The sequence below is a fragment of the Zeus faber genome, assembly GCF_960531495.2.
Source record: "Zeus faber genome assembly, chromosome: 8".
Classification (NCBI taxonomy): Eukaryota; Metazoa; Chordata; class Actinopteri; order Zeiformes; family Zeidae; genus Zeus; species Zeus faber.
Window position 1 is genome coordinate 14,921,972 of NC_137195.1, and position 23,522 is coordinate 14,945,493.

At 47.7% G+C, this 23,522-nt stretch overlaps 1 protein-coding gene across 1 annotated transcript; it reads left to right on the forward strand.

Annotated features, from left to right (window-relative positions):
- Positions 1-3,529: 3,529 nt before the first annotated feature.
- On the forward strand, positions 3,530-20,567 carry clstn3 (calsyntenin 3; the record flags this gene model as incomplete). Its single annotated transcript, XM_080005458.1, has 18 exons — positions 3,530-3,596; positions 5,643-5,765; positions 6,703-6,913; positions 7,444-7,652; positions 9,013-9,162; positions 10,126-10,311; positions 10,465-10,752; positions 11,232-11,344; positions 13,253-13,412; positions 14,088-14,147; positions 14,414-14,562; positions 15,343-15,491; positions 17,631-17,857; positions 18,692-18,853; positions 19,401-19,546; positions 19,652-19,787; positions 20,126-20,307; positions 20,418-20,567. The coding sequence occupies 18 exons, from the start codon at positions 3,530-3,532 to the stop codon at positions 20,565-20,567; spliced, it is 2,868 nt and encodes a 955-aa protein (XP_079861584.1).
- Positions 20,568-23,522: the final 2,955 nt, after the last annotated feature.

Sequence of the window (23,522 nt, forward strand, 5' to 3'; positions counted from 1 at the left end):
TACAGGAAATGACCGTTGTGCCACATGGGTAATTGTGAGCCAATTTGGGGGGGGGTTGGGGGAGGGATTTCCTGTTTTTTTTTTTTTGTTTTTTTTTTTTGTTTTTTTCTACAATATGGGCGAGAGCAAACACTGAACTTCAGACTTTTTGTGTCCACAGAATTGCACTCAGAAGTCACGGGTTTGGAGTCAGTCACTGGCTTCGATTATATTTTGTTGTTTTTCGGTCTCAACTCAAACACTCCCTGCATTCAGTGGTGAACCTTCACACGGCAGAGTTTCCAGCACAAAATACCTGTATTTGGCACTTTCCTATGTAATAATACAACATGTACGAGGCTTGCTGGAAAAGAAGAGACTGCTGCTTTGTCGAGGTGTTCTATCCAGCAGGGTCTTGGAAATGGATGCTCAAAACTCACTCACAGAAAGCACTGTAACCCTCACTGTACATTAACACTCAAACTCGAAAATGGCCTTGTATTATGAATGAATGTTTAATTATTATTTTTTTTTTTACAATTTTAGTTCTAATATGATATTAATTTTCTTGATTTAATATAATCTTAGGATATTTTCTGAAAGACAAGTTATAGCTTTGGGTAACATTCCATGAAACTTTTTTTTTTTTTTTTTTTTTAATTGTCACTATTTATTTTAATCCCTTTCTCTTCCTCCAGTCTCTTCCCGCCATGTTTCCTAACCTATCCTAAAACCTCCGCAGACTCTCTGCTCACTGCTCCTTGATTCTCAGACAGCAGTGAGTTCTGCCTTTCATAAGTCTACAAGTACCTGATTGGTTTCACAAATTCAATCGCTCTCACTTCGCACTCTGCCAGGCCTCTCAGCAAGTTTTCGCTCATCCTGCCCTCTCACTCTACAACCATGGGACAGAAGCTCTTTTTGTTTTTGTTTTTTAAATCAAGAATGTCACGCTGAACTGGAAGCAGAACTGAAACAAACATGCAAAATTGCCATATTCACTATGTTGTTATGGACAATGTCACCCATGGTCCCTTGGTTCTTCACTCTTTCACTTGGCAACTTGCAAGTGAGAATAGACTACATGCATCTCATTTCAATATGGAAATGATTTGAGTTATGGGCTTTGCTGCCATTCAGATGTCAGAGACACAAGAAGAGGACAGCATCTCACTGTAGCAACAGCCCGGATTTGGACAATATATATACATCACATGGTGATGGTTCCTTGATGTGGATTTTTTTTCAATAGACTCTTTGCCTTAATGCTACCAAATGTACAAAGCAAAAGAAAATTGAGGGCGAAGTAATTTTAAATACATTTTTTGTAATGCTAATTAAAGTGCTGGATTTAAAAAAAAAACAACAAAAAAAACCCCTGCATGTTGTGATTGGTGTGCACTGGGCAGAGGCCACAAACTCAGGTCACTGTGCAACTGCGACGCTCTTCTGGGCTGATAAAGTTGGAATCAAATATGGATTTAGGTTGTTTATTGTTCTTTTCCCTCCACCTCCTCCCACATCACCGCCATAACTACGACTCGTTTACTTTCACGAATTCCATTTTATTAACCAGATAGAAGGGTTCCGACTAATGTGGAGGACGTCGAAACTGTAATTCACTTAAGTTGTATCTATGGGCCTAATAATTGTACACACGTCGATAACTGAATGGGAATATTTCAATCTATCAAAATAGACATATTATATAGTCCTATATTTTGCATTTATTCGTCCTGAGTTAGCACGCGGGCCGGTTTGGACCCCTGCCTGCGGACCGAATCCGGGCCGAGGGCCGTATGTTTGACACGCCACTGTAGTGTCGTCTCTTCGCGCGCGCTCGCGTGTGTGTGTGTGTGTGTGCGCGCGTGTAGCTCACGCACGCTGGTCGCGCACCCTCCATCTGTCAGACAGGAGCACGGGGCAAGGGGGCGATATGACGTCATTTTGCAGTCTGCCCCGCGAGGCACGCACGCGCGGCGAACAGGTACAGAGTGGTGGTGATCGCCACGTGCCCACAATAATAATAATAACGATAATAATAATTATCATAAACCTGGAGCCGGTTGGAACGCGTTGATATGCATGCGGATGGGAAGCCACGCAACCCCCGTCGCATCCCATAAAAAGCCAGAGCAGCAGTTTGGGAGGGGTGAGGGAGGGTGGGGTGGAAGGACGCAGTGTGGGCGGGTGGAGGAGAGAGAGCGAGAGAGAGAGAGAGAGGGAGGGAGGGAGGGAGGGGACACGGCGTAACACCACCATCACCGTCATTCCTTCCTCCTCCTCCTCCTCCACGGAGCAATTCACCGAAAAACAGGGACGTCGGCTGCACGGATCCTCCGCACATCCCCGGGTCTTCGATCCGGTCTCGGTCCCCGGCATCTCCAAGGAGAAGAAGAGGCGCGTGTGCGTGCGTGCGTGTGTGCGTGCGTGCGAGAGTGCGTGCGTGTGTGTGTGTGTGTGTGTGTGTGTGTGTGTGTGTGTGTGTGTTTGTGTGTGCGTGCGTGCGTGCGTGCGTGCGTGCGGCAGGACCGAGAGGCGGATGCTGCGAGGCTGCTGGGTACCAGAGCATCACTCCGCACGGTAACGTGAGCCCGGCAGCGTCACGTCTTCCCCCGCCGTCAGCCGGTCACACTATGCGACATTTCCCCCTTTTGGTTTCTGGTATTGTTGTCCGCGTCCAACCTCCCGATGTCTGTCAATATCCAGCCGCTGAGAATCGATTGATTATTGTCGCATAGGTTATACGCATGTCTGGTGGGGCGGTGGGGCGGGGGGGGGGGGGGGGCTGTGGGGTGAATTGATATTTATACCCTCGTGTCTCGTTGCCTGGCCAGTGCTGTATTTGTGAAAATGTCTCCATCTTATGTCAGCGCGCCGCTGAACACCCCACGGGGTGAATTTAAATGATGTCAACAGGCCACTGACAACCGGCCACCGCATATATATATATTTTTTCCTACGCCACCGCACGTGAAAACACACCACATGCACCTTAACCCAGGTGCACGCACGTAGACGCTAAAAACCCGCATATTGTATTTTTTTTTTCGAAGGAATCCATTTGGACCACTCCAGCACGGCAGCGGGTGGGGGCAGGTGGGGGTGGGAGAGCACACAGCCATGCATACCCACATTCATGCATGGATTTATGATTTAATCTGCAGTTTTTCGGTTCCTTGTGGTTGTGTGCGGTGTGTGCGGTGTGTGTGTGTGTGTGTGTGTGTAGGGGGGGTTGTGGGGGCGGGGGGCGGGGGGCGGGCGGTGCTTTTTATTTACCGCCGGACAGGCCCCTCCATTCAAAGGTCACATGTGAGCCGTGGTAGACGTTGCGCTTTTGGGCACGGGAACACACGCAGCGACAACCTCCATGTTGCCTCCGCCTCGGGACGGCGCGGCGGCTGCCCTGCTTCCCCCCCTCCGTGGCTGGCGCGTCTCTGCCTCTGTGCTCAGGTGCCGATCAGCTGTTAATGCATGTACTGTGTTCCTCCCTCTCCCCCCTCCCTTCCTCCCCTGCGCCGCTCCCCCCCCCCTCCCCTGCCTCCCTCAGATGGACAGAATGAATTTTCTCTCCTTCCTCCTCCTTTGCTTGACTTCAGTTGTCAACGGCAACAAAGGTCAGTTCCTCATCCTTTTTCGACTGTTGCTTGTGAATGTTGATGATGGCTCTCGTCGGAGGAGAGGAGGGTGAACCTGTGTAGGCACTCGGAGCCCCGGCTGTTTTTTCTTTTACCCCCTACGACACGTGCGATTACTCAATCGGCCCCGAGGAACGGATTCTAACCCTCACTGTAACGTGTAGCGATCACATCGTCCGACACGGAAATATAAATATACGTGTGATACTACAACGCACGACATTCCTCATAACACACGCACGACATGTCTACGTTATCAGTGTGTTTCCTAGAACCTACATGACGAGCCCAAAGTTGATGAATCTCTCCCCCTCTCTCTCTCTCTCTCTCTCTCTCTCTCTCCCTCTCTCCCGGCGTCGCCTATTAGTTATTGATTCGACGTGGTCGTCCCGAGGGCTATTTTCGCCGAGGAAGGAAAACGAAACCGACGGCGTGCGGAGAGAAGGAGGGAGGGATGACAAAACGGGAGGAGAGAAGCAATGCGCAGAGACAAAGAGAGCGGGGCCGGAAAAAGAGAGATGGGGACGGAACGGTCGGAGAGACGAGAGAGACGGGGGGCGGGGGTGGAGATGGAGGGAGGGGGGTGGAGATGGAGGGAGGGAGAGGGGGAGAGGCGAGGATACGCGGCACGTCGGGCGATGCGGGCGCCAACAGTTTGCGGCTGAAGCGGCGGACCGATAAGGAGAGAGTAATGGGTCGGGCGGAGAGGGAGAAAGGAAGCACGTGGCATCAGGTGATGGGAGAAGAAGGAGGGAGAGAGAGAGGGGGAGGGTGGGGGAGAGAGAGAGAGAGAGAGAGAGAGAGCGGGGTGGGGGCGGGTGAGGGGTTGGAGGTCGTGGAGAGCCGGAGTGACGGAGAAAGGGAGAGAGGGATGGAACGGGATGCTTCTCAGTCTGTAATCCCGGATGTAATCCAGAGCCCTGATGCTCAGATTAACGCTGTGCAGCAGGGGGTGGGGTTGGATTGGATTGGGATCGGGTGGGGTTGGGGTTGGGGTTGGGGGGCGGGGGGAGGGCGAGACGAAACGGATAGAGATAAATGGCCAACCCCACCCCCAATAAAAAAGAGAGGGACGAGACAGACGGTTCCGGAAGAGCGGGAGGATCAGGTGGGACGTCGGGGGGAGAGACCGAACGCGAGGCCCCCGTTTATTTTTGTGCCCCCTCCCTCCTGGCGACGGCGCTCGGATCAGACGACATCAGCAGCCTTCCGTCGGGAGCGTCGGCGCCTGCGAAGGCAGATAAGCGCCAGGAAAAAGAGAAGAGGGAGAAGTGGAACGCCACGGAGGACGGGCGGCGCCCTCGCCCGGGCCCGGCGGAGTTCAAAACTTCACAGTGTCGGTTCCAGTCGCCGAGGACGACGGCGGGGACGGCCCCCCCCCCCCCCGCCGCCCCCCGGCCCTTTTGTTTTTTCGGCCTTTGATTATTGGAGTGTAAAATCGTCGTCCTTCCAGCTCATTAATTTGCCCTTTGATCGCTCGGCACAGAACATTGAGCAGAACAATGAATAATTAATTTTCAATTAAAGGTGAATTCGCCGCAAAAACCCCCGCGTTTGATTTTGACTCGAGTGCTTTTTCTCGCGTCCCCCATTGTGCGCCGCTCGCGTCAGGCCGGTTTCGGGCTGATTGATACGCGCAATAGACTTCCCCGCGTGTGCGATAAGGGGGGCGGAAATCCGACTAGTTTTCATCACCCCCCTCCCCCACCTCCGCGACCGGGATGGCGTGCGGAGAATGAAAGAGGGAGAGAGGGAGAGAGGGGAAAATATTTGGCGCCCGACACGTGTGTCTCCGGAAGTGGGGGGAAAAAAAACCCCCAAAAAACGTGCGTACGGACGTTTGTCGTCGCGCCCCGTACGGCGCCCGCGAACGTTCCTTCGGTGGCGCCCGCCGCCGGCGCCGCCCCCGGCACGGCGCCCTCGCCACGTAACGCTAAGAATAGCCGCGTCGGGTTCCCTCGAATTGCTCCATTTAACCCAAACTCTCCCCTCCATCATCCCCGTCCTCCTCTTTGTGCCGTCCAGCCAATAAGCACAAGCCATGGATCGAGACGGAGTACCAGGGGATCGTCATGGAGAACGACAACACCGTGCTGCTCAACCCGCCGCTCTTCGCCCTGGACAAAGACGCCCCTCTCCACTACGCCGGTAATGACAAAGCAGTGGGAAAACTCGCGACTCCGCGGCTCACAGGCCGGGCCCGCGAGAAAGCGGCCGAATGGATTGACGGATAATAGCTGCGAATTTAGCAAATTGTCTATTATCTTAAGTGGCGTCCGTCTAAAACGGCTCAAATCGGTCATCGATTCGAGCCGTTTTGAGACGGACACCACTTACCGCGGACGGACCTAACAAAACAGCCGCACGCCCCAATTCGGAGCAGACCCTGTCATTTTCGGGTAGTTTTTCCCGACGAACCGCTTGAAATGGAGGGTGAAGTTTCCGCGGAGTGAACCTCCGTTGTTTAAGATGGCGTGAGATCAGCCCGGCCCGTTTTTGAATAATGTGTGCCGCGCATGACACTGACGGGACCCATTTCCATCAGAGGAGCACAGCGGAGACGCGCCGTAATATATTCAATATATTCCGAGCGAAGCAATGAGGACGGTGTCATGGAAAACAGCGTATCCCCGAGAGGGAGTTGGAAATATTAAAAACGATGAAATGAAGTGCTGCGTCCACTGTTTTAGTCCGCACAACAAGACTAACAGTGTAATTCAACCTGCCAGCGCTCCAGCTCCGCCGAAAAACCGAAATCAGATTATCACGTCTAGCACTGAGCAGGCTTTCAGAATCTGGAAATATTAATTACCAGATCAAATTTTAATGGATCCACAAATATTACTCCACTCCCTTCTCTGAAATTAATTTGGTTTATTTTAGTAATTAACACGGCGCCATCTGGTGCATTTATATATTAAATCAATTCTCTGATTTTTTTCCTCCAATATTGAAATAAATGAAAGAAAAAGTTAGTCCCACTTTAGAGGACCTTCCAGATATTTCTCTAGGCCCGGCGGGGGGTTTATTTGTCCTTTTTCCTGCCCTCATTATTTCCACTCGAACCGTCCCGTTCCCCACCCAGGTGAGATATGTGGCTTCAGGGTGCACAATGGACCATCTGGCTCCAGCTCGGTGCAGTTCGAGGCGGTGGTGCTGGACCGCTCCACCGGGGAGGGTCTGGTGCGTTCCAAGGAACCCCTGGACTGTGAGAGCCAGCGGGAGCACAGCTTCACCATCCAGGCCTACGACTGCGGCGAGGGGCCCGACGGAGTCAACAGCAAGAAATCCCACAAGTCAGTTCCCAACGCCTTCATCCAGAATCACAGTCTGTTCATTCCGCCATGTACATTTTTCATTGGCAAGGGATTTGTTGTGGTGGGAATTGATGCATTTCGGTACAGACAATTAGTATTAAAAAAAATTGATAATATACAGAAATAGCCAAATGTATTAAAATAGTATAAATATAAAAAATAGTTTAAAAAAGTATATATATATATATATATATATATATATATATATACACACTATATATACTGTATATATAAATATAATTTACAAAGTGTGATTCTATGCATAGGAAAAATTATTGGTATAGGTATATAAGGTATAAATTCAATCTTAGTATACCTAAATTAGGCATATATGGCACATCCTTCCATGTGCTGTACTCATCTACTTTTTCTGCAGTGTATCTCCCTATTATATTTGACTTGACTCCACTCCCCGGTATATCCTGCTGCGTGGCCATCGAGCCGTCGCTGTGAGCTGCTGTTGCAGGAATTCATCTTCCTCCGTCTCCTCCCCGCCGGTTTCCCCCCAGGGCGACGGTGCATGTTCGCGTGAACGACGTCAACGAGTTTTCCCCGGTGTTTGTGGAGCGTCGCTACGAGGCGTCGGTGCCAGAGGGCCGCCTGTTCGACCGCATAGTGCGCGTGGAGGCTCTGGATGCAGATTGCTCCCCGCAGTACAGCCAGATCTGCTTCTACGACATCATCACTCCCAACGTGCCCTTCGCCATTGATAATGACGGTGAGAAATTGGCCGCAGAATTAAATGAGTCTTTCGGTCCTGGACTCACGTAGTGACAAGGTACATGTGTAATACAGTAAATTAATACCTTATCATCGTTATTTATTCATAGTAGATTAATACATTATTATTAATAAAAACCTTATGTTATGTTATCTTATCTTATTAATCCTTGTGTTGAAAATGACGTCATATTCTTTTACTATTATTTCATATTCACATTTTTTATGAAGCTGCAGCATAGCACACATTAAAAAAAATTGTCAAATTAAATGTTGGTACTCAAATGATGGATTTGATACGTCATCGATTCCATCATTTGAGTACTAACATTTAATTTGACCAATTTTTTGTCAATCGATTCCTCAATTAGTTGTTTCACCCCGTCTACTGTGCCCCGCCCACACACACACACGCGCGCCCACACACGCGCGCGCGCACACATCGCTCAGTATCTATCCCCTACTGAAGAATTCCTCAGTGAGAAATTAGTATTTTAGGAATTACATCTACGTAATTCCTCTCACAGATGGATGCCAGCACATTCAAAAATAGAATTTGTGTGGGCGTCCGATTGTTCCGCTGCTCCCGGAATAAACATTCCCTCAGCTGTCGGGTATCGCGGCTCTAAGTCAATAAAACTATTAAAGCTTGAATTTTAGTTTTACCGCATTAAGCCCTAATGCGTATCCCTCCTGAGTAAGGAGCTTATGCAATTCAAGGTCCTTAAGACGCCCCTTGAACCCCGTCGACTGGATCATGGAAAATCCAGAACAGAGATTTTGTAAACAGGAAAAGAGGAGCAGAGAATTATAGTATTTCACCCCCGGATTCTGTTTTCCAGTGACTTTCCAGATGCAACCTGCCGCCTGCAGCGGGTTGCAGAAGGGGAGATGTTTGTGTGTATTTTGGGTCGGGCCCGTCTCGCTCTCCTCAGTGATATTTCTTGCGCGAGACTTGTTGTTTTTTCCACCGCGTTTGAGAAACGGTCTTTTCTGACTCATTACTCGTGGGTTGACGCGTTCAGGCTGTCGACCTTTTATCAATGCCTCCCCTGCATTCGTCACCAGAAATAGAAAACACACCCGTCTCTCGCTTTGTTTCCCCCTTTTCCCCCTGAAAGTTATTATGTCTTTGGATCGAAACACATTTTAATTGTCTCTTTATGAGATGAAAACATAAAAAAAATAAAAATAAAGTAGATCAGACCAAAATAATAGTTTGTGCGGCACTCTGGATGTGTGGGCCTGTTTCTTTCTTTCTTTCTTTCTTTCTTTTTTTTCTCTCGCTCTCTCTTTTTTTTTTTGTCCTGTTTTCTCTCTCCATTCAATTTCTCTCTCGTCCTTCATCCGTCTCCTAGGTAACATCAAGAACACTGAGCCGCTGGATTCCAAACGTCAGCGCGTTCACACCTTCTGGGTGACCGCCTTCGACTGCGGAAAGAACCGCGCTCAGGCCGACGCCCAGGTCGTCGTCACGGTCAAGCCTTCCTGCAAGCCAGGCTGGATGGGTAATCAATCAATCAATCAATCAATCAATCAATCAATCAATCAATCAATCAATCAATCAAAATAATGAAATCATCTTAACACTGTGATTATTACTATATTATTCTTTTTATTTTATTTATTTTTTATTTCATTTAATTTTTTATTAAATTAAGTTCAGGAGGGGTTGGAAGGGTGATGTTCTTGTAGCATAGTATAGGATCATACAATAGTGTATAGTGTCGACTATATTGTCAGTATAGTATATTAAAGTATAGTATAGTATGGTGTAGTATAGTATAGAATGGTGTAGTATAGTATAGTGTAGTACTGTATAGTATAGTGTAGTATAATATAATATAGTATAGTATAGTTTAGTATAGTATAGTATAGTATAGTATGGTGTTGTATAGTATGGTGTAGTATAGTATGGTGTAGTATAGTATAGTTTAGTATGGTGTAATGTAGTATAGTATGGTGTAGTATAGCATAGTATAGTATTATATAGTATCGTATGGTAAAGTATAGTATAGTATAATATAGTATAGTATAGTAAAGTATAGTATAGTATATTATAGTATGGTGTAGTATTGTATAATATAGTATAGTTTAGTATGGTAAAGTATAGTATAGTATAAATTCTGGAACTTTGCCCCAGGGGACTAATAAAGTCATATCTTACTGTATAGTTTAGTATAAAATAGTATAGTATAGTATAGTATAGTGTAGTATAGTATAGTATAGTATAGTATAGTATAGTGTATAGTATCGTATATAGTATAGTGTATAGTAAAGTATAGTATAGTGTATAGTGTATAGTTTGGTGTATAGTATAGAATAGTATAGTGTAATAAAATAATACTAAGTGGAGTTGTTGAGAAGAAAACAAGGTTGTACTGCAGTACCCTTTTTTTTCAAATCTCTCTATGGTTTGCAGACTGGTCGTGCTGCAGTTAACACTGTGTTTCTGTTGCTTTCCTTTCCAGGGTGGACCAAGCGTGTGGAGTACACCCCTGGGTCGGGCAGTATTCCCCTGTTCCCCAGCCTCCGCTTGGAGACCTGCGAGGAGACCGTGTGGAACATCCAGGCCACCGTGGAGCTCCAGACGGGCCACATCGGAAAAGGCTGCGACAGGGACAGTTACTCGGACAGATCCGTCCGCCGGCTATGTGGTGTGTTCTGCTTTACATCCACCCATCCATCCATCCATCCATCCATCCATCCATTCATCTACTCATCATCCATCCATTCATTCATACATTCATCCATTCACCCATTCATTCATTCATTCATCCCCTCCGTCCGCTCTCTCCTGTCCACGTCAGGTGCTGTTCGGGGGGAGGTGGACCTGCTCCCACCCCCGTCGCCGGCAGCTAATTGGACCTCGTCCCTTCCGACCCTCCCTTCCTCCGACTCATCGCTGGTCTTCTCCTTCAACGGGTCTGCCCACGTCGCTGTGGTTCCCGACTCGGTGGTGGCCGCCGTCGCCGGAGACCACTTCACCCTGCAGCTGTGGATGCGGCGGGGCGGAGCCAACATCCAGGCTGCAACCAGCCAGACCAGAGGCTCCCACAAGGAGGAGGAGACTATTGTCTGCAGCACCGTCAAGAATGGTAAGTTGTAGGCGGTCATTTTACAAGTTCTGCTCGGATCAAATCCTTTTACCTTCTCTAATTCCATTCACATATTCCTTTTCTTATTTGAATAGATCATAACACCAAATGTCATGTATCTTACTCAGCTACTTTAGTCTCTAGGGCGAAGGGACAGGTGGTCATTTTCACTTACTGTGTTATGGGACTAGTGACTGAACACTGTTCCCTCCTTCAAACACTTCAATGGAGGTGCCTTTCGGGAAGCCACGTAAACCTCATCTGCTCCCGTGGTGCCTGCTAATTGGCTAGTACGGTACAGGGACCGCATAAGGCTGAGCTCACACTGGGCGTGGCGGTGAATATGTCCAACTATGTACATTATGAGCACCGACGTGCGCAAAAAGCGGCAGAAAATAGAAAATAAAGACGGCGACAGATTTCTCGCCCACGCAAGGCAGCCCCCGACTCTGTCCTTTCTTCTCTATTCCGTTCCACAGACGACTCCTACTCCCACTACTCGCTCTCCGTCCACGGCTGTCGCCTCTCTCTCTTCTACTGGCCTGACGTCTCCGCCGCTCGGCCCGTTAAGTTCCTGTGGAAACTGGAGCAGGTACTGGGGGAATGGTAGCTGCTGAGCTGCTACTGCTCTCGGAGAACTCCCGTTCCTGTGTTTTTTTTTTTATCCCTCAGGACGGGACACACCCACACATAATACCACCAGTGCACGTGTATAGCACCAGGTTAGGAATATGTGCCAAACTGTTCAAAGATCGGTTGTTCCCATGGAAAATAGAATAAACTTAAAAATGTGGAGAGGAGTGAGGGAAAAGAGAGCAAGTATGACGGTATGACTCCTGTGTGTGTGTGTGTGTGCGTGCGTGCGTGTGTGCGTGCGTGCGTGAGGGGGGGCGGGGCTCGCCCTAACATGGGTGGGCATGGGGGTTCCGCCGGCTCGCCTGCTGGGTGGGCGGTTCGGGCGGGTTGCCGGTCTGTCGGCGCGGGGCCTGGATCCGGGCCTGCGGTCCGTGCCTGGTGCCCGCGGCCCGGGTTCCGTGCCTGCGGCTGCGTCTTGTGCCTGCACTTGGGGGTGGGTTGCATGTCTGCGCCCCTGGGAGATGATGTCTCTGATTCCGCCTAATTCTTCAATTGATTTTCTTGCCGGGCCTTTTTCCAGCAGGTCTTCGGGAGGACTCTTACATATCAATCTCCTCGATGCCTCGGAAAAAAAAAAAACGTCGTATGAGCGTCGCAGTTCATCGCCGCTCTTTTCGTCCGCCAGGTCTAACAAGTGATGGTGGGCTGCTGTAATGTAAGCCTGATAGCGTCAGCCCAAATCCCCTCGCAATGCATGCAAGGACGCTAAAAGAACGTGTTCCAGTATTCCATTGACTCTTTTAATGGCATAAAAACTCATAAAACTCATAAAAACTAGCCTCGAACGCCCGAGTCCAGGGACACACCAAAGTGGCACAGCATTGAAATGTTTCTTTACAGCGACTAATTCATTTCTTGGACTTTCTTGCACCATCACTCCGCACAAGGGCAGTGAAGGAAGGGATCGTTCTGGACAGATGTAACATCCTGGTTGTCGTATTTGGAGGGACAATCCGATGACGGTTAAATATTGGTGACGTTACGTCTCGATGTCGGTCGAGCCGGATGCAGTTAACTTGGCGTCGCACCTGTTTCTCTACCACGCAGCAGATAAAACAAGACGACACGTGATACTTACTATTATAACCACGGCTTTGAACGAATTTCAGTAAATCTTTAGTGTCTCAATCCGAGAGACGCGGCATGCCGCCATGAAGCGTTTAAAATCGCAGCGTACAATTCTTAATGAAAGTTTTGCCTGCATACGAATATTTGGCACATAACGTGCTTCACGCTTGATGGCTACCGAGTGGTTTGTAATTATGCGAGGGTTCTCCAAACAATTCATCTTTTGTCGTCTTTGCCGTAAAAACACCATCCTTTCCTCATAATTAGGAGATCGTTTTGTCAAAATAACAAGATTGTGTGTGTGCGTGTGTGTGTGTGTGTGTGTGTGTGTGTGTGTGTGTGTGTGTGTGTTTTGCGCGCATGCGTGTGTGTGCGAGTGTGTGTATGTGTGTGTGTGCGTGTATGTGCGAGTGTGTGTATGTGTGTGTGTGTGTGTGTGTGTGTGTGTGTGTGTGTGTGTGTGTGTGAGGGGGAGGGTTGCATGTTTTGACTGGGACCACTGGTCCCAGACAGATTGAACCTGGACGGATTAAAGGGATGTCGAGCTTATTCAGGGCAGATTTAGTCAAATCCCTCCGTCTGAACCACTCGATTTTATTCTTCCTCCCGTCTTCTCTCTATCCTCTATTCCTGTAGCCTTCGCTTCATATCTCCTTGATTCTCCACCCCTCTGTCTCTCGAAATGTCAAAAACCGAAAATGTTTTTTTTTTAACCATCACAAAACACTGCATCGTCCCTCGCCGCCATCCTCGGAGTTCATCTCATTTGTCGGTTTATCTTCTCCGTCTCCAACAGGTTTGTGACAGCGAGTGGCATCATCTGTCGCTCAGCGTCCAGTTCCCCTCTGTGACCTTGTACGTAGATGGCGTGACCTTCGACCCCGCACTCATCCACGACAACGGGGCCATCCCCAACCCGGCGCCCCGCGAGAGGATGGTCATCGGCGCCTGCTGGGGTAGGCAGCTGAATGCACAAAAAAACAGCAAAGACCAGCCCTTCCGGTACATCGCCCGTGTCACTGGAATGTCGCGGAAATGAATCGCCATGGCGACAGATCTGACGACCGGCGTCCGCCGGCGAGGAGTTCAAGTCCCGTCGGGCGTTTGATGACTCACGCCGAGCCGCAGCGTTGTGCCTGTCTCCCCTTCACTTCATTTAGTTGTATTTTCGGTAGGATCGGTGTGCCTTTGAGAGCTAATAATATCACTGACGTATCAATTATTCAGTGGAACAGAACAACAAGCAGACCAGACGGCTAGCCTGCCAGTTACACCAGTGCTAATCGTTAAAATAGGACGCTCTGTCTGCCAATTAGTGGTGAGAAAACGCTCACGCACCCCTACGAGCGCTCATCCGCGCTGGTAGGCGAGTGTCTTCCTTGCCGGCGGCAGATGCCGCCGGATAATGAGGAGCCCGAGCCCTTTTTTTTTTCCAACGGGGGGCTCCGCGTCTATTATCTGCCACACTCCACCTCGTGCGCTTTCGTGCTGACTGTCAGCTTCTTTCGCCGGCGCCTTTTTTTCGCCCGCGTACTCTTCCCCTCATTTTGACACTCGCCTCTCTCGCTTTTCATCATTGCGTTGTTGTTTTCCTGTCGAGTTTCATCTCAAGCCATATGTTTTCCCTGCAGAGCCAGAAGAGAAGCAGAAGGAGATCCTGAACAACACCATCCCAGAGGGTAAAGACTCAGGTGACTTTGCTGGAATTTGTTTTCGCACCATTTTCCGCCTGTGGCTGTGTGTGTGTGTGTGTGTGTGTGTGTGTGTGTGTGTGTGTGTGTGTGTGTGTGTGTGTGTGTGCGTGCGTGCGTGCGTGCGTGCGTGCGTGCGTGCATGCGCGCGTGTGTGTGGATCGGGTGTATCCCCCTGTGTTTGTGTGTTTTGGGTTTCATTATGAGCGTGTGTGTTTTGTTTTTTTTGCTGTGTGTTGACTGTTGCCTCCATCCGCCGCCCTCAGGGAGGTTTGTAGGCGGTTACCACGGCCTGTTGTCCGGGGTGACGGTGCGTCCGGGCAGCGTGGAGCCGCACAGCGTGGTGGAGTGCCTCTACGCCTGCAGGGAGGGGCTGGACTTTGGTGACCTAGAGACCCTGGGCTCCGGCATGAAGGTGCGGTCCAGAAGAAAGGGGAAGAAATCAATCAATCAATCAAGGGGGTCTCAACAGTCTGATTCACATTACTTTCAACGCCTGTTCAGAATCAGAATCCGTTTATTTTTTCCAAAGTACATTGAGAAATTTTCTCGATTGGCATAAAAAGTTTGATAATCTCTGAAAGAATTGTCTGAAAAAATAAAAAACAATAATAGCCGAATGTACAAAATAGCCACATTTCCAAGGAATATAGTCAGATAAAAAAAAAAAGTAAAAATGACCAAGTATAAGTATACAAAATAAACAGAATATACAAAAAAAGCAATTTAATGCACAGGGTTAAGTTAAGTTAAAAGGCATCAGCGGAGGCTATGGTCATGGGCATCGTACGAATTATGGGGGGGATTTGGGGGGGTCGGACCCCTCTAATTAAGACTTGGATCACTCCCAAAAGAGATTAAAACAACCGGTCGGGGGAGGGGTACATTTAAAACAGACAAAAAAAAACAAAAAAGCTCTGCACATACGTACCTGTAATGGGGACACTTTCTCAGTCACTGTCTATATATAAATATAGGTGGATAAACTGTACAGGATGAATAAATACGAATACAATAAAGCAGATACGGATATAACGAGTGAGTCGCTATAAATGACTACTGTGTTATTACTAAATGATTACAATGTCCCCAATGTTATTACAGTATAATTAAAGATTTATGATAATATGTGTTACGACAAGTGAGTCATTTTGTGTTTGAGTTCAAGGAAGACCCTGACCCTTTGACTTCTCAGGTCCATGTGAACCCCAGCCAGTCTGTGCTGGTTCTGGAAGGAGACGACATCGAGAGCTTCAACCGCGCCGTCCAGCAGGTCACCTACAGAAACTCATTACGCTTTGCCACCCCTGGAGTCCGGCCCCTCAAACTCACCACCTCCCTCAGGTACCCAGGGACGCAACCTGGCAACCCCCACGCACACACAACGCACGCGCACACACACACACACACGCACGCACTCACTCACACGCTCGCAAGTCATATTACAGCGTGGGTTTTATATGCATAACAAATAACATGGTACTGTACACACAATGTTTCCTTCCAAACACAGGAAGAGATGATAAGATAGAGAACGGTGTGCCTTTCCGTTTCCACTGACGTTAAACTCATCAGAAATGCACTTTGCCTCGGCTAAATGATAAGGACCAGTATGAACAAAGAACACAGATTTTTACTGAATATCTGCCACAGAATCAGATAAGTAGGAGTATCTAATCTCTTTGTGACTGATTTTCAGTGACTTGTAACCTACAGCTCAAAGGCCTTTCAAATTGACAAATTCTCTCTGTCTGGGTGACAGATTTGACTAGTGTGTTCGGGTATTGGTGTTAGTATAAGAATAACTATGACCAGATTATTTTTTCATATTTTAAATGTCCAAATGTTAAATGTTCCAAGCACTTATGTTCAACACAAATTTTTAACAATATTAACCTCATAAGCCAGAGGAGAACCGCTAACATTTTTGCTTATTTAAAAATTGCCATTCAACTTTGAACTGCTTTAATATATCTCTGATGTTATCTTTTTTCAATGTATTTTTGTTTTTTTTATGGTAAATATGAAGCCTGAATGATTGCACTGAGAGCAGACTCCCAGATAATACCCAAACTTGACTGATCATTAACAAATATGGTGCTGGACTGGTTAAAAGGAAAGAGCGAAACCTTTGCCACAGTTATACATTACTTCTAGGCGGAGACGATGGAGCGTGTTTCTGAACGTGTAAGTTCAAGTTCGCACAAAAGAAACCCGACCTAACTCAGTGTTATTGACGGCACGGCGTGCTCATCGTGAGAGGAGAATCAGGAGAGGATTGTAGAGGTCCCTGTGTATATTGTCGAAGGAAATTGAATTTTTGGAGGCACTCAAGATCACAGTGAATCAGATGACCGGGAAAAAAAAAAATTATAAATAAAAAATAAAACACTTCAATTTGAAGCTGGAGGCTTAACCCTCCTCGGTGACCGTTCACCTGGACGTTCGGCTCCGGCGGACACTTTAAGCTCGTGCGATTTTAATTACGGGTGCGGCAGGGTGCAGATATGTTCGATACGGTGTTTTCCAACTGACGACTGCCAGAGCCGCTAATGAAAAGCTCCTCCTCTCATCCCCGGGCTTTGCACATATCACCGCGCTCAGTGTTTAGGGGCTGGTTGGTTTTGTTGTGGTTTTTTTTTTTAATAGATTAGGAAGATTACCAGGCCACGGAGTCGGTGCTGGAGTAGGCCGCTGTGTTTTCTTCCCCCGGAGTGGTTTTAAGATCCCGCTGATTCAAGGTCACCAACTTGGCTGCGTGTCTCGGCAATTATTTATCTCGGTCTCAGGTCAAGAGGATGAGGCCCCCCTCCCCGCCCGCCCCCGCCCGCCCCCGCCCGCCTCCGCCCTCATGTTTAATATGTTAAGATTAAAACTGGCCAGGAGTTGCCCAGATGGCTGAACAGCAGGCCCTTCTGGAGAGGCTGATATTAGCAGCTGCTCACTTGTGTACATAGTAAAACCGTAATACACAGCCAACACACACTCACACACACACACGCACGCACGCACGCACGCACCCACGCACGCACACCCACACCCACACGCGCGTGCACACACACACACACACACACGTACCCACCCACCCAAGGCAGTCACGCCACATAAACGCACCACTTAAAAACGTTTGAATGCGATGATGAATTGTTGTGCAAAGGAGCTCGTCTATTTTCAAGTAGCCTGTTCTCAGTTTGATGTGCTCTTATGAGTTGGCGGTAAAAAAATGTAATCAAAGAGCTATTGTTGTCTGTGCTACCCTTGGGGTCACCAATCAGCAACATCCACCACGGATGTTGATATAATATGGTAACAAATTATTCGGCTTAGTCAGTTTATGTAGAAACATCCGACCACTGATGGTGGTATGGTGTACATAATCAACCAAAAGAGAACTTTTCATTTTATTTATTTTTAACCTTACTCACTCGTTATCTCTCTTTCTCCGCCCTCGTCCCGCTCCGCCGGCCGCCCCTCCTCCGTCAGGTGTTTCAACGAGGAGAGCTGTCTATCCCTGAAGCAGCTGGAGGGCTACCTGGTGGTCCTGCAGCCCGACGCCCCGCAGATCTCCCTGTCCGGGGTGGGCCCCCACCTGGCCCGTCCCGCCCCGGAGTTCGAGGGCCCTCGGGGTGTCCCTCTCTTCCCGGAGCTCCGAATCGTCTGCTCCCTGTCTCACGCCGTCAACACGGCGGCCCAGGTGATGGAGGGCGGAGGTGAGTCACCCCGGCTCGGGGATCCAGCCCGAACGCACATTTTTTAATCGTAGTCCACGTTCACGCCTCGTTCTCTGGTGATCAGATGGCGAATTGGACGGCTATAAATACAGATATGAAGGTACACGGGATGCAGTGAGATTCACACACAGCGGGCGTTCAGACGCACACGTAACCACATTTTAAGTTTAGTGTGAACGTAGCCGCATCCAGGACCACGTTCAAAAATCACATTCGTTTGTGTGTGTAGATGCAGGTCTATGTCTATTCCAAACCAATAAACAAACACAACAACAAAGCAGACACTTTTCTGCAACGCTCAATCAACAAACTGTAAAAAAAAAACAAAAAACGTATTTAAAAAAAATAAAACAACGTTCTTTCCAGACTGATTGGACAAAGGGTATGTACAGAGCAAGCCTTAGGGTGTTGTGTATCACTCAAACGTCAAGTGAGTATACCGGTATTTATTGAGGTGGCCAACCCGAATGGAAGTGCAATGGCCTCACCATTTGCTGTAATGATTGAGTTCAACTTAAATAGCAGGTGTGGGTGGAATCCGTCTCACACACAATCTGGACATGTATGTTCACTTTATAGACACCGGGTCTGAATTAGCTCCTACCTTGACAACAACATCCTCTTTTGGGTCTCTTTTCCGTGGTCAGATAATGATTCGCGGAGGCTCGACACCTTCTAGATTCCTGGGTTCGCGGTTCACACTCAGAGGCCGCCTCCAGGGCGAAATTAGCCTTTTTTCGGAAATTTGCCCCCTCCCGCGGCGCCGGTGACGACTCTGGGTATCTGTTCTCCGCCCTGACCCTCTTGCCACAGCTCTAATGTCCGACGCTGTGGCTCACACCTTGGACGGCTGCGAGGTGCAGCCCCTGGGGGAGGAGCTGAACCCAGAGAGGGAGGAGCTCCTGGTGGACACGGACGTTCTGCGAGAGAGAGGACTGGAGATCATCAACACGACGGCCTACATCGCCATCACGGGTACACCGTCAGCAGAGTATATTTATAGGCCTGTAGGCGTTTGCAAAGTACAGAGAATGGTGCTCGGAGAGAGAGGATGTTCTTCACTTTAAAGTGGTGATGCCTGGCATTATGTTGTGGGAAAAAAAATCGTTGGACACTTTATTAGAAACAGCCAGTCAATGTATTATGCATTATGCATGTGGTGCTCTATTTGCTGGCGGGGTCCGCCTTTCCCAGTAAGAATGCAGGCATTAGCACGCGCAACGAGTGAAAGGCAGCAACGTAGCTGGTTGTGGTCCGTAAACGGTCGACATGGAAGAACATTCGTAAAAAAAGCCACCACCCACCACCTCAAGAGTGGAAAAAAAAAATCAATCGATTAGAAGAAGGCAAACTTCTTAGAGTGTCTTAGACTGTCTTAGAGAGAAGATGAGGGTACACCCAGATGTAAAAAAAAACAAAAACCCTTGCAGTATTGAATTGAATCCTGGGGCGAGGTCGTGTAATCCACCCGACACAGACAAATGTACGGATCGCCACAACTTCGGCCCTGTCGCTCCTCCAGGCGCCGAGTCCATATCTGTGTATGAAGATGTTCTGCGCTCGGTTCGCTACCGTCTGGCCAAAGGCTCGGCCCGCTTCGAGAGGAGATTCCGCCTGTCCTGCTCTGAGATGAACGGCAGATATACCAGCAACGAGTTAACACTTGAGGTGAGTGCGGGCGGCAGCGCTGTTACCGGCCGAAAAGCAGTAGCAGTAAAATTGACCGTGTCATCGAGGGTATCATGATCAAACGTTCCTCTCTCCCTCCTTCAGGTGAACTTCTTGCACTCTCTGGAAGGCCTGTACCACCCGTCGCACCTCCTGGCCTCCCAGCAGCAGTTCCTCCACCCGTCTCACCACTCCGGGGAGCTGAGCGGGCACACCTTGCCCAACCCGCACCGTAACTCAGGTAAATCAGTCCGTCGCCGTGGTTTCAGCTCTCCGCGGGGCGGCAGTAGAAACATCAGCCGCGGCTGTGATCTTACGCGGCACACTTCTGCTAATCCCGCAGTTTAATGCACTTGCACTGTGGGAACTGCAGTTTTATTTATAATGCATTTTTTTCTTTCATGAAAACACTTGACCTGAAATGACATAACAGATCATGTCTCCAATTGATGAGAAGAGGTGTTCACATCAGATAGAATTGCAGTTCTCACATCTTCATACTTAAGGGTTAACGTTTTTACGTTAATAGGCCAAGGTTAAGTGTTACACACAAGCCCAACGTTGCTTTTTCTCTGACAGTTGTGCCGGGGGCAGCCACCGTCATCATCATGGTGTGCGTGGGCTTCCTCGTCGTCATGGTGATCCTGGGCGTTTTCCGAATCCGCTCCATCCATCGCCGCGGCGAAGGCGCAAGGGGAGGAGCCAAGGAGGGGAGCCAGTGGGACGACTCCGCCCTCACCATCATTGTCAACCCTATGGAGGTCATTACCAGATATGTAGCCGACGCCGTTTTACAACAGCGCGACTGTTTACGCGCCTGTTTCTGCCGCATTTCAACTTGACAACGAACATTTCCCCGTCTGCTCCGCAGTCCTACGAGTCTCGCATGGGCATCTCCGCCGACACCGAAGGAGAGATCGAGGAGGACGAGGAGGTAGTAGAGTCGCCCGACGACGCCAGCGACGACCAGCGAATCATCATCAAGAAGGACGGGCGGGACGCCAATCCCCGCCGCTACTAAACCAGATGTATTTCTGCACCAGTTCTACCGGAAAAAAAAAACCACAACCTACTCATCACTCACACACTTTAAACTCGTTTAATATTGACAACTGCTGACACCTCTAGTTTAAGGAATGTATGCTTACAAAACACAACGCACAACACACTATAAAGCTCTGACGCAAATCGCCATCTGTGAACTATAGTAAGCGGGGCGTTTGTTTACCACTTAAATGTTTTATGGCACAATGTATACAGTTAATGTAATTTAAAAGCCTGACCAAAATCCACCAAAATTGTATGTGGTGCACCACGGTTTCTAAATCACAAGATGGTAACGTGTCTGTACAGTGTAATGCAGTTGAGTGAGACTATTTTATTTTTACATTATCATTATTATTATTATTATTATCATTATTATTATCATTATTATAATATTGATTATTATTATTATTATTATTATCATCATCATAATTATTATTATTATCATTATTATTATCATTATCAACAAACAAAAAAGATTGTATATGTTTTAGTATCAAACAGAAGAAATCCTTAGAAAATTGATATTGAAGCGATTCACAAGCGACTGGCCTTCTACTAGATCCGTGGGCGAAGAACCCACAACGTGCCGCCCCCGCGTAGAAGGATTCTAGGCGGCCGCTGCTCAGTCTTTCTCCCTCCTTCCGCCCTCTGCGCGCTCCTCGGCGCCCATTAACCCGCGCGCGCGGATATAGCGAGGTCAACCGTTTCCGATCTCGTGGCTCATAACGAGGCCATGGTTCACCCGCTGCTTACCTTATGTTGTGCGTTTTGCTTTCAGCGTCGCGACCTTTCTCTGGCTTTTGAACCTTTTGTCCGTCGGAAGCTGACGGCTTCACAGCTGCAAGGTCAAGCATTCTCATTCACGCCCCGGCATCTTTTTTTTTAATACCCTCAGCCGTGGTCGGAGGGTAAAAACACCGGTGGGTTGGTTAATCGGTGATTTTGTGCATCACCGGTTGACCCGCAGAGACGGGGGAAAAATGATAATTTTCTGACGGCGGGTTTTTGTTTTCGGTGCTGCCGAGTTTGTGATTGCGGTCCTGGCACCAGATCATGCTTCTAAATTCATAACGTGATCACCTGTCATGCGGTGTAACCTGACCTCTGACCTCTGCCATGACCCCAGGAATGTGTTTAAGCGACTCTCATTACACTGTTTAGCTCACTGCATACTGATCTTCCGAGAACCTCACGTTGTACACACACACACACATACACACACACACACACACACACACACACACACAGGCACAGACACACGCACAGACACGCACACACACACACACACACATTATAATGTGACCCCTGCTGTTTGCGAATGTCAGCTCAGCTTGGGCAGTTTTGATTGTATTGATTGTAATGAATCTTCTGTACATACAATGATGAATATTATTATGATAATGTTATTGTTATCACTATTATCAAAGCCACTTATTTTTGTTTCCGTATGCTTTCAGATGGAAGAGAAAATAATTTACTGAATGATTTATTATAAGTCGTGCTTTGTTCCATCTATGTTCCATTTACAGAATCAGAAAACAGGAAACGACGATAATAATAATTGTAATAGTGATGAGGATGATATTCTCTGGCTTGATGAGTGTCGATTTATTTCCGTGTTATATTGTTGTAATTCCGAAACTTGTCAAGGACAAACTCAGACGACGGAGGGCACATCGTTGTAATACTTAAGCACTCACTTCTCTTTCACTGCCTTCATTTTCTCTCCTCCATAAGATACTTTCTATGTCACTCTCTTCTTCACACCCCAGGTTTTGTTTTGTTCTCCATATCTTCGGTTCAATGAATGTATAACTGTGTGCTTTCTCTCCTCCGCCTCCCCCTCACTCCCCTCTGTGTCTCTTGCTGTTTGTCTGTGTAGCCTATCAATGTGCAGTGCTAAATCTGTCAGTAAAATGAAGCCTGTCGTTTTTAAGTGTATCGTTAAGAATGGATAAACATTGCATTAATAACTTATATTATTACTATGTTACTAATGGAACATTAACTGTAATTATTGATACGATGAAAACATGGATTACGATGACTGATTGTTATTGAAAACTGTCAGAAAAATACTACAAAATTCATAATAAAAATCTATATGACGTCTTTATGAATAATGTTGACGTAAAGGGCGATTGTTTTGTCCAACGACAAAATCGGCTTGATACAAACTGATCACAATTCCCCCAAAAGAATAAACATTAGATAACACATTTGCCTCAGCAGCAGATGGCTACCAGAGGTTAAAATTTGTGGATTTAGATTCTGATAAGCCAAGTGGGTGGAGGGATGGATGGATGGATGGATGGATGGATAGATGGATGGATGGATAGATAGATAGATAGATAGATAGATAGATAGATAGATAGATAGATAGATAGATAGATAGATAGATAGATAGATAGATAGATAGATAGATAGATAGATAGATAGATAGACGGACGGACGGACAGACGGATAGACAGACGGATAGACGGATGGATGGATGGATGGATGGATGGATGGATGGATGGATAGATAGATAGATAGATAGATAGATAGATAGATAGATAGATAGATAGATAGATAGATAGATAGATAGATAGATAGATGGACGGACGGACGGACGGACGGATAGACAGACAGATAGACGGATGGATAGACGGATAGATAGATAGATAGATAGATAGATTGATAGATAGACGGACGGACGGACAGACAGACGGACAGACAGACGGATAGACGGACGGATAGACAGATAGATAGATAGATAGATAGATAGATAGATAGATAGATAGATAGACGGACGGATAGACATATAGATAGATAGATAGATAGATAGATGGATGGATGGATGGATGGATGGATGGATGGATGGATGGATAGATAGATAGATAGATAGATAGATAGATAGATAGATGGACGGACGGATAGACAGACAGAC